Source organism: Poecilia latipinna, unplaced genomic scaffold, assembly GCF_001443285.1.
Source record: "Poecilia latipinna isolate Pla-1442-1.1 unplaced genomic scaffold, P_latipinna-1.0 Scaffold37, whole genome shotgun sequence".
Taxonomy (NCBI): Eukaryota; Metazoa; Chordata; class Actinopteri; order Cyprinodontiformes; family Poeciliidae; genus Poecilia; species Poecilia latipinna.
Window position 1 is genome coordinate 1,170,601 of NW_015112653.1, and position 12,195 is coordinate 1,182,795.

At 38.1% G+C, this 12,195-nt stretch overlaps 1 protein-coding gene across 1 annotated transcript in view; it reads left to right on the forward strand.

The window, feature by feature from the left end:
• Positions 1-12,195, forward strand: part of ubr3 (ubiquitin protein ligase E3 component n-recognin 3) — a 42,612-nt gene that overhangs the window by 17,001 nt on the left and 13,416 nt on the right. Inside the window, exons 19-30 of the mRNA XM_015044326.1 lie at positions 331-427; positions 1,554-1,695; positions 1,893-1,997; positions 2,100-2,270; positions 2,787-2,819; positions 3,710-4,155; positions 6,190-6,278; positions 9,147-9,296; positions 9,451-9,584; positions 10,013-10,123; positions 10,376-10,576; positions 11,209-11,345. Of these exons, the coding sequence (XP_014899812.1) occupies positions 331-427; positions 1,554-1,695; positions 1,893-1,997; positions 2,100-2,270; positions 2,787-2,819; positions 3,710-4,155; positions 6,190-6,278; positions 9,147-9,296; positions 9,451-9,584; positions 10,013-10,123; positions 10,376-10,576; positions 11,209-11,345 (1,816 nt within the window). The remainder of the gene's footprint in view (positions 1-330; positions 428-1,553; positions 1,696-1,892; positions 1,998-2,099; positions 2,271-2,786; positions 2,820-3,709; positions 4,156-6,189; positions 6,279-9,146; positions 9,297-9,450; positions 9,585-10,012; positions 10,124-10,375; positions 10,577-11,208; positions 11,346-12,195) is intronic.

Sequence of the window (12,195 nt, forward strand, 5' to 3'; positions counted from 1 at the left end):
TTGAAATGCCTTGCTGCTGAAATGTGCTATACAAATAAAATTTGATTGATTGATTAGAGATTAAAAAAAATTACTTTTAACCTATGCTTTATGTTTGACATATCTTAGACTAAATAATTGATTTGTTTACTTGTAGTTCTTCAGTAATGATAAATATGATTAGAGAACAATCTTAAGTCTGAAACTTGAGGTTTTGTGTGACAAGAGTCACCACTTGGGGGCAGATTTTCACCATTTTTAAAGGACAGATGAAAACTGGGAGCAAAGGATTCAATGTCACTTTGTAGCAAAGCTTTTCCCTCTCTGTCTTCTTTCGTTCCCTCTAAATAGCTGAGGTGTGGGAGAAGGAGTTTGACACCATCATGGTCGTCCTCAGAACAGTCTATCGCCGTGATGTTCAGTCAGCAATGGACAGATACTCAGCATTGTAAGTCACCATTTCCACTATTTATCCCTAATAATTCATTTATTGTCCACATTAGACTGGGATTAGATTCACCTCTATCACCTGTATCATGAAAGAACATGATGAGAAAAGTTCAGGATCGGTGACCGCTGCATCTGCTGGAATGGGTTCCAATTAAATGACCAACCTCAACAATCCTTTTTTCTCTCTGAAATGCAATTGAATTGTGAAAATTCATCTTGTTGACTGCGGCTCAGATGCCTTTCAGGTCAACATTGTTTGGAGGTGGAAGAATTAACTAAAGGATAATTTTCTTCAAAAGTTTTCAGAATGTGTGAAAAGGTTGCTAATATGATTTCAAGAAGAGAGGAATAAACTTTTGAAAGTGTTTGGGGCAATTTCCTTCCTTTATGCCAATTTTATGCAAATAAATTAGGTGTTGATAACAGTGACTTTACTTTGTACAGCAAGAAAGAACTCTGGTCACTTTGGGATCTTCTCTAGCATTTTATTAAAATGACCTTCAGATTGCAGTTTTGGTAAACTCTTGTGCTCTTAAACCTTAATGTATCTTGATGCATGTAGGTGACAGAATGAAATAATGGTCTAATAGCCGTATGATTAGCTGGATGGCATTCTAATTAGCACAACCCTCCACAGCTGTTGGTTTTTAATGCGTCTATAATATAATTGAGCTACAACTTTTAAGACAATTGATAGGTATAAAAATATAAACTAATCAGATTTTTTTTAAAGATTGACCTGCTGTCTGATCTTTTCTTTTGTATTTTAAATGATGATTGTACTAATTTCAAATAAAAATGTCTTTTCTGTTGTTTATTCTGTGCTTAAGTGCAAACAATAGTGTGATGTATTTCTCCTCGCAACATGTGAAACTGTTATTCCCACCTTCAGTGTGATAGCAGCCTCCCGTTACTCATTTACTCCGACTGTGATGGATTACACGTCACACTGACCCAGTTCTTGTTAAAATGATGCAGTCATCACTAAAAGAGTGCTCTTGCATAGACTGAAACCATTTTGTAAATCAATTAGCGGCTGTGAAGGTTTTATTTCAAGTATTTGTTCTTTTTTTTTTTCTTCTAATCTTCTCTTTCTCCTTCTCTTTTGTGACGGCATTATCTAGTTTGAAACAGTATGGCATCCATACTGGAAACCCATGGCCACCTTACAAAGAGAGGACTCCTCTGCATCCTTGTTACAAAGGTTTAACCCGACTGTTGCATTGCAAAACCCTGCACATTGTGATATTCACTCTACTTTACAAGGTGAGCCTGTTTTTCATCCCGGTTTACACTTTGATTTTTCAGTTGATTGGTACGGATTTGTTATAAGGAAAGCCTGAAGTACAGGACCTATAAAACTGCTCCACAAATCGATAGTCAGGCTGTGTAACAAATGCTTTCCATAGTTTTCCAGTAGGAAAACTATTAAACCTGAATATTGTTTTCATTTTATGTTATAGATATGGATGGATCACCAGAACATGTCTGAACATGTGCTGTGCATGGTCCTCTACCTGATTGAGCTTGGCTTGGACAACCAGGTTCAAGACAACAAAGAGGATGAGGTACAATCTGTGCAGCATCAAAACATTATCCTTCATTTGTCTTAGTTCTCATTTTGTTCACAAATTCTTCATGCTTCGTCTTCCTTTACCTTCCCGTTACAGGAGCCCTGCATTGAGGAGCACTGCCATGACAGCTGGTTCCCGGGCACCAATCTGCTTTCCAATCTGCACCACGTCATCAACTTCGTAAGGGTCCGGGTTCCTGAGACGGCGCCCGAAGTGAAGAGGGAGACCCCTCCCAGCACGAGCGCTGAAGCTTCTTCTTATGGCCAGGCAAGTGATGCTGGACGCTTAGACCACATTTACTGCCATACATTGACAATGTTATAAACATGTAGCTGTATGATTTTACAACACTTTACCATACAGTTAATGGTAATTTAAAAACCACTAAACTCTACATCTCTATTCTGTATAAATGTAGAAAACAGCATATCTGAAATGCCAGTAAAACCAGCACCAATTCCCTCTGCTCGAATTTGCAGGGTATCCATCTTTACAACGAAGCTGTGACCTTTAACATGTAGACTATGTAACCCAGACATGTTTTAAGACTCGTCTAGTGTTTCGTTCAGTTAAGGGGCCGGCATTAAGCTGGGCACCGGACATGAGGAGAGCCACGGCAACTAAACATTTCTTTGTGATTTAACCAGGGGGAAGAAAATACTGTTCATGAATAAGGAAGCCTTCCTTCAGCTGTACTGTAGTTCAACTCGTATCTGTATTTCCAGACTGCCGTAGCTCGACAGGTAGCTTCCTCTTTAAACGTATTTTGCTGTGCTCTTGCAGAACTCCAGGCGTCTCTCAGGAAATTGGAGAGAGGTAGCTGTCTGCACCCATTACCATAAAAACAGTCTAATTACTTTAATGGCACTAGCACCAGCTGCTGCATTTGTCTATCTTATCTCTGGTATGGAAGCATCTCTTTGCATGTGTTTGGTGGTTTGTGTTTTCCAAAGGAGCCCTGCCTCGGTGTGTTGAGGCGTGAATATAATGCTGTGCTCCAGCAGTTTCCCTACCTCCCTGTTGACTGCTGAAACTAATTATGTGTGCAATGCAGGTTTTGGTGTAAACGATTTTTAACCGCATGTCAGTATGATTGATGGTGGCTTGACTGGACTTTATGATGTATGTTTATTTAAGAGAGCAGCTCGGGACCTTTTCTGTCAGCCTAGGTCATGCCAATCCTTCACAGGGCTTGTGTGTTTTACATCAGGGCGATTCTAATTTTTTTTTTTTCCGCTAATATTGTTGTCATGACGAGGTGTAATGTCAGCTGAAATTTTATGGCGGTCATTTGTTTTGGGTTGCATTGGATCTGTCAGGTTATGGTAATAAGGCTCCAGGCTAATCCATCAAAATCCAAGTGAGCAGTAATAAGGCTGTGTTAGGAAAGCTTATCTGTACCAAAATAGTTCTACAGTGCACGTAAAATTTGATGCTTTCTCTTGCTTTGCTGTGAAGATCTTTGATATATTTCAAGCTCTTAAGTCAAGTACAGCATAATAATCTTTTAATGGAAAAGGTAGAATTTGCTTGATTGGTGTAGAGATCGTCTTCCCGTGAGGTTTTTGTTTACACCGCCAATGCCCGATGACCACCCCGAGACCAAAATATTTCATAAGAGAATGTTTTGAAATGTGTAACTTCAAAAAAAAAAAAAAAAAACTAAATAAATAAAAAGCAACCACGGTTTTCATTGGTTTCTTCAGAACCTACGAGAAGCTCAGGTGTTCAGCCTGGTGGCGGAGCGCAGGAGAAAGTTCCAGGAAATAATCAACAGAAGCAACACGGAAGCAGCTCAGGTCGTCAGGCCCAAGAGCTCCTCGACCCGCTGGGTCTCACCAGGCACGCCCCCCCAGCTGGTGACCGAGATCCTGGAGATCCGAGAGAGCATGCTTTCCCTCCTCGTCAAGCTGCACCAGAAGATGTCGTCCAAGCAGAACTCCCTGTCGGCCTCTTGGCTGGAGGACCCAGACACAAGCCATCACGCTCACGGAGACGGCATTACAGCCATCGAGCGGATCCTCACCAAGGCGGCCGCACGCAGCTGCCAAATCAAGCGTAACATCCAGGACATTTGTGGAAAGGTGTGTCCTCCAGTGCCGCCAAAGAAGAACAGTCCGTCTGACAAGAAAGCCATGGACAAAGAGGAAAGGTGAAGTCACTGTGTTTTATTTTGCTAAATAAGAATTTCAAATCTATGGGTTAATATTTCATATCAACTCACTCTGATTTTAAATATTGCTCATCATCTTCTTGAGGCGGGGTATTGATGAAAGATGCTCTGTTCAGAGATTTTGCCAATAGATTCCAATCAATGATTATGTAAAGCTTTTGCCTTCCTACTTCTCTTAATTTAAAAAAAACAGTTTTTTTTTTTCTTTTTGGCTAAATGTTAATATTAAAAAAATAATCTCAAGGACATAGAACTTATTTTCTCTTCATCACTGAAGTGTTCAAATAAATACTGCAGGTTATGTGAAATATAGATATTTTTTCATTCCATCTTTTTTTCTACGTCCCTAATTACAAGACAAAAAGACATTTAAAGGTTGCCTATAAAGTATATTCAAAACAAACAGCTTTTTTCAGTTTCAGATTGCAACTATACAAAAACTTTATGAAATCTAACTGTCTCTGTGGATCATAATATCAGTGTATAAAATATCAGAAAGGACTATTTGGTTAGCTTCAAGTCTCCCGCATCCATATTCTGCATAGCAATAATATATTCGGCCAGTTGAATGGACTCTGTTCTACATCAGGTCCTGTAGGCTGTAGGATGTAAGTTGCTTTTAGTGTCAAGGTTTCTAAAATTCTGACATAGTCCTGAGCACTTTGTACGAATGACAAAAGAAAAGAAAAAATCTGAAAAATGTTATTTTGGTTTTCAGGAATAAGACTGTTCTATATTTTCTTGATATTGTGCATAGCTAGTACCAGACATAAACTCGGAGCATCTGCGAGAGAGGAGAGTCTACAGTAAATATTTTAAGCTCTGTTTAGAAGTCAGCATGTCGATGTGCTTAATGTCATAAGCGTTACAAAGCGTTACAAGCGTTATTGTCTTGGCACGATGCGTTCACCGATTGGAGATGCAACGAGATTTTAAACTAAATGTTAAAACATGCAATAAAATTGCGACATCGTTGCATCCTGCAGTCTGTCACCATGTACTGGTTTAAAAAGAATCATTTTAGAATCAGATAAAATATTAAGAGATGAAAAATGGCTTGCATACATGCACAATGATCAGCTAGAAGTCTGACACGGAGTCGTGTAAAGGTGCAGATAAGCGGAAGTTGTCTGTACACAATCCAGCTTTGATGATCTCTAATGTGCAGATTGCATGCGCTCAACACAGTCTATCCCGCATGATCATTTATGTTGCAATTAATTGTTTTAACGGAGGTCGTGAAAATATGTTCGTCTGGCTCTTCTGAAAACCAAAATGTTGAATGTTGTAATTTATTCCCCTTGAAATCAGCCTCCAGTCTGTGTGCTCTGTGGTTAATGATGATAGAAACGGCTTTAGCAATCCTCTAACAACCTCCCTTTGGCGCTCGTTTCATCCCACAGAGAAAATGAGAGTTAGATTTTCTCTCTTTTAAACACATTAGATCTGTTTCCAAGCCAACCGTCGGAGAGCAACGTGGTCACTGGCGCTGAAAATCCATACGCCATTATTTAATCTGATAGCTTGCACCCTTTTAGTTATCAGTAGGGAATAATTGAGCTACTACACTTCTGTCAGCATTTGATTGTGTCTTCTTATTGGACTTCATTTACAAACTCTCCTCACCTCCTTCAGCTTTAGAGGATTAGCCCACCTTATTTATCACTATAGTGCCATCTTTAACGGTGAAAGCTTGAAAATAATTGGTAATCCTTTTGTGTGCCACAGTATTTCCAACTAGATAGAAATAATTGTAATATTTCCTTCATATTTGTGATGTAACAAACCCTCAGGAGTTAAGTAATTGATGGTTGGTACGAAACTTTATCAATGCGTTTGTCTTCGATGTAACATATTTTACATGCCTTTTTTTCTGCAATGTATTATTCAAAACTAAGCATATACTCAGTGACTGAATTATTGTAAATTTACCATTGAAATGCGTACTAATTAATAACACAAATACAGAGGTAAAATTGGTTTCAAATTCATCCTGTATTTTCTCTGTTTCAGGCGTCAGCGGGCCCGAGAGAGGCAGCAGAAACTTTTAGCTGAGTTTGCTTCAAGGCAGAAGAGTTTCATGGAAACGGCCATGGATGTTGGTGAGTCGGTTTATCTCTGCTTTTAGAGTTGGCGCTTCAAAATGACGGTCCTATGAGGATATTTAACAATGTTAAATATACGTCCTTATTAGTAAGATGTTATTGGAATAATCTTGCACAAATTGAATGAACACATTCTTGTGTTAAAGATACAGAGAGTGAAGTTTCTTCTGCTGAGTCTCTCCGTCTTGGATTCCTGTATTTCTTCCTGGAGTCAAAGTGATTATTGTCCAAAGACCTAAAAATAAATAAATGTGCTGCTGTAGCTTTGTGTTAGATGGCAACATTGCAGCAAGTGTCAAGTAGACTGCACTAAGTGCTGAAATATTTGCTAACAAAGAATGCAAAATCACAAAAATACAAATATAAATGGGATACAGGGAAAACTAGGATGAACACCTAACATTTTGATGAATTTAGTCAAAGGTCTTTGTCATATATATATATATATATATAAATAAATAAAATATCCTTAAATGCACTTAAAGCTAGGTGGCCAAAAATATTTTTCATTTTGGCCACCTAGTATATGGAGAGGTTATCTTCCTGTTGTTTTGGCTCATCTGGACGGATGCACCCACTCATATGTCCGGTTAATAAGATTAAGATCCTCTTTATTCATTTTTTGCTCTTTTCCGACTCTCCACCAGGTTGTCTATTTAAATAGTTATTAAAACTGAATAAAATGTGACAGGTTTTAGCCTCCATTATGTTACAACTCATCATCAAGACTGGCAGCCTTTTTTTTTTTTTTTTTAGATGGATACCTGATAGGAACAAACATTTCATTATCAATTTCTATTGCAATTAGTATGAAACTAATTTGTAAATAAAAATGAATCAGTCAACTAACATGCGTTATCAACAATATACTTCAACACTGTATCTATTGAAGCCTTTATCACAGTTTTATTGGATCGGTGGGACACCAACCCTTCTTGTTCAGAGAACATGTTTCTACCACAGACCTTGAAGTAAAGTGCCTTTACTTTAAAGTGAAGTAAAGTAAACCTATCATTGTTCAGATTTTATTTTCCCCCTGATGCAAGGTGAGAGGGAGTCGAGTCTGTGCATACGGTCTCTGGGGTCTATTTAGCAGAAATAGACGTGGGAAAAAGAGTATTTGTGCCTGTTGGCAGTAGGGGACATAAGATCAAAGCCCTAATAGCGAACCGGACTCTAAGGGACCACCCTGACACAGCATGGTTAGCAGCTGAATAATGGCTGCTGTGGTCAGTAGGTCCATTCTTGCAGAACTGTGCTGTGTGACGTTTATCTGCACTTTTACTGCAGTGCTGTAACTTTAGCACTTTAGTACTTGTCATATTTTCCAGATTAATGTAAGATTTGGTTCACTTGTACAAAAACAATGGTTGAACTTAGAAGAGGAGTTATATGGTGACTTTACTGTCCATTAAGTAAAGTCATTGATGTTTAGTTTGACTTTGCTTCTACGTGATATGAAAAAGATTGGAGACTTTGTCTCCAAATGACAATACAGAATAAAGTCGAGCGTAAAATCAGCAGTTGTTTCATTATAAAGAGCACTTTGTTGCAGACCAAATGTCTTTCTTGAAAACTTGGTGTTATCCAAAAACACCTCCTATTAACAATATTGAAGTATTTAAAGCCAAAGAAAAGTGTGTAAGGAGGCAAATACTTTTCTACAATACTGTAGTTACAGCTGTCACTGACTTCATAATTGGTTTGTAAGACCAGTGTTACTTAAGATCAGTCTAACATTTAGAGATTAGCTTTCATAGGCGTCCTCAGTTTATGCTTCTCTAGGTGTTCTTGCTGCTGTGCCCATTGTGCAGTTGCTCGTGTGTGTTTCTGGGTGCGTGTACGGTCAAAGGCGGCTCGGTGTGTTTGGATAGCCTGAGGCTAAGGCTGCAGCCTTGACATCCAGGTGAAACTGTTTTCCCCAGGAACACGGTGACCTCCTCTGAGAACATGTTCCTCCTAAAAGCAATAAATCAATTTCCAACACAACGTGACATTTCTGCTCAGTGTTTACTGCTCATTTTGAACAGTCCTTACCATTTTGAACTGATTTCACGTCTGTAATTAATTTCAGCTGCTAGCAAGTCGAGAGAGATTTTACTGTCTGTCATCCATTTACAGCAAGGTTCAAAAACTGTTTAAACATTATGAGCATCACAGTTGGAATTAAAATGAACCTGTTGGTGATGTGCATGATTCAGCATTGGACCTTTGCTCACTTTGGTTAAATGACAGTAAACATGAACTGCATCTGCTCGTCATATTAATGTAAAATGCGGAGGCCGATTTTTAAATCTTCATTTTTATTCTACCATTATACAACCACAAGAACGAGATGTAGCATCTGAGGGTTAAATGAAGGTCAAGAACGTTGGTCGTTTGCCACTTAAATGGATGGTTCAGAAGTTTTGAAATCGGTTCCTGTTTAGAGATTATAAGACGGCAACTTCTTGCCTCCAGTGAATAATTCAGGGTTAAACAGTGAATGGACATGCCTGAAATTTGAGAAAATATCAAATTTATTCCAATGCAACACTGATACACCCTGATATAGCAGCAATATAGGACAATCTCCTAACAAATGTCATCTCTGTAATCATATAGAATCCAAATTTGGTTTAGTTCAATCCAGTTCATTGCTGTACAACACATTCATATACTGTGATTCAAGTCCATTAATATTCAGTCAAAAGTTTAAGTATCGCTTGAACAAAAGTTTTCTTTCAGAGTAATCGGCTTAATCTAACGGTTACCTATTTTTTTTATTTGCCTCAGCTGCTGTTATTTGAATATTTTGTGTGGAAAGCTTTGTACAAATAAGTTGTCATTCTCATTTTTCTTTTCTCAATCTTGTTTTCGGGGCAGAATCTCCTGAAAATGAGGCGGCAATGGATTTGGGGTCATCGGAAGTGATGGAGTCTGAGGTTCTGTACGACTGTGTGATCTGCGGACAGAGCGGGCCGTCCACCGAGGACCGGCCAACTGGATTAGTGGTTCTACTCCAAGCATCCTCAGGTGTTAAATTCGTCCAGATTGTCCCTCTGTAGACTCCACCTATGGTGCCTTTTATTCTAAAAATGTTGAAGCAACAGTTAAATCCACATTTAAGGGAAGGATATTTATATTTCTCACCGGCATCGCTGCATCTTACCTCATTTCTCTCCTCCAGTTCTTGGGCACCGACGCAAAAGCAAACAACCCAAGCAGCTACCAACGAGCGACGAGGAGCACATATATCTTGCAGACACATGCGGCGTGGCTCATGATGTCAGGCTCACGCTGATGCAACAGTTCTTCAAAGATGTACGTGACTTACAGAAACACATATTTGGTTAAAGTTAGGTAAAAATCCGACTTCCCAAAGAGCTTTTATATGTTGCACGCCGTCTGGTAAAATTCACGTCAAAAGCATTTTTCTAAATGACCTTCCACAGACTGATTTCTCAATTTAGGATATAGCAAAATGCATCATCTCATGTCTGATTCTTTTCCACAAATTGATTTGTCAGAAACTACCCATGCACATCTCTCAATTAAAATATATAACATTTAAATGTTTGAACAAAGCAAATCTACTGGTATGTACAATAGATAAAAAACAAACATTTGTCTAAGTTTGTCCTTTTAATGCTGAGGAGTTCAGATTGCCTCTCAGCTGCAGAAGCCTCTGCAGGATAGATATCTATGAATTAGCTCTGACTGATGTGTTTTCTCTTTTGTGAATTCTGCAGAGTTCTTGTTTGCAGTCTGTGTCAATAGGCTGGGATGGAGGAGTCTATGTCCAGACCTGCGGACACACTCTGCATATAGATTGCCATAAGTCCTACATGGAGTCTCTGAGGGTAAGAAAGACTTGACCTTATGAAATTAATGCTCCTCTAACAGAAGCTGGATGCCTGTTTAGGTTGGAGATTAATGGCTCATAAACCAAACACCTATGAAACATTTTTTTTTGTTTTATATCACAATCTGTATCTTTTTTTCCTTTTAATTTGAAAGTATTAACTTTTCTGCTTATTTATTTATTTTTTTTTAGCTTATGTTTAGAACTATATCTGCAGAATCTTTTTTAATCTTGTGATGTTTTTCTTCAGAATGACCAGGTCCTCCAGGGTTTCTCTGTTGATAAGGGTGAATTTACCTGCCCACTGTGCCGGCAGTTTGCCAATAGTGTCCTCCCGTGCCGCCCTGGGCGTGGCACAGATTCGAGTGGATGGCACACACCCACGAACAAAGCGACATGCATTCTGGTGAAGGAGGTGGAGGACCTGCAGGAAAAACTCGGCCTTTTTCCAGTGAGTTTTAAATTAAGTTTATGAACGCAATATATATCGGCTTTACAATCAGTAAGCAGATGTTGGTGCCATTTGTTAACGTATTGGCATTGGTCTGAGTAAAGCTAGACTGATATTAAAAACTAATGTTTATTTCCATCTTGTTGCCATATGTTTATGTTTTATAGGGGGTTGGCCATGCGTTTGTGTTTGAGCATGTGAATAGAATAGAAATATAATTTATTGTCCCACATTATTCAGGTGTAATAGCAGAAAAGTGAAAGTGCATGTAGATTCACATAAAGATAAAAAGTATCAAGGTATATATAAATACAAACTAAATTGAAAATATAACTTTATAGTGCTACATTATTTATAACAAAATGGTTGTTATAGCAATTTCTATTTGAAGTCACTAGTTTTAAATGCTGCAGCACTTAGCTTTACAAACTTTTTTGTAAGACATTTTTGACATTTTTGATTTGTTAATATAGCAATCCATAGTTTTGAATTAAAGTAAAACCTTGAGCTTTTTTGTCTCCTGCACATATTCTCTTTTCATTAATAAAATTACCCAGATAAAAATATTTGTGTTGTCTTTTATTCTTACATTTTGCAGTCTATAGATGATTTAAACTATTTTTTCCTCTTAGACGGAGTCCAACTTGAGTAAAGAAATGGAATTGGTAATCAAAGACATCAAGAACACCACCCAGAAAAAATACATGGACTATGGCAAAAATCCTGGCTCCCCAGATAATGATTTCCTCTTCATGTACTCGGTGGCAAGGTAAGATCATAGCCCTCTAATTGTTTAAATTAGTCAATATTATTCACAAACAATTCTGTTTTTCCTGTGTTAACTGGACTTACAGACACTTGATTCAATTGTACATGGAAGAAGAGCATGTTTTGGTTTTTGAACTTGGAAAAGTGCACACCTGCGTTTAAAGTGACATTCAGGATCTCTTTCACACCTTTAAGATATAGTTACTAGCCTCGTTTCAGTAGGAGCTTTGTGATAGACAGTGTAAAAGAAACCCTCCCTTATAGCTCCTTTCATCAAGCGCCCATGTGATTTATTTAATTACTTTTTGTGATCTAGGAAGATCACGGATTTGACTGGATAAAAACAAATTGCTTATGTATCATTCCTGATCAGCTGTTCCTGATTTGGTTTGATGGGGCATATTGTAGCTCTTGAAAGTTGATCCATAAAGTAACCTTTTAAAAAAAGCCTAGTCATTTCTTTGTTTATATCACTGCTTGTCTAGATTCCTCCTTAAAATAATATTAGCGATGTACATCATTTGAGTGTGTGTACTGTGACTCCATCTTATTGGCTGGTCGTTGCATTAAAGGTCATCCTCCAGCAACACTTTACACATTTTGTGCACATTCACGCACCAGTAGCAGATGAATCCAGCAGAATAAAGGCCATCGTTTATTTTTGTTCTGTTGTAAAAGTTTGACTTTAGCAAACAATAACCATCCATGCAGACAAAGTTGGCACAGCATTAAAAGGGATCTTTAATTTAAAATATATTTTTTGTGCTTATAGCTGATGCGTGACTTATGTACATTTGATCTATTTTGTTTAAACTTAGTCTGCCATTCAAACGTTACCCAAAGATTTTGGA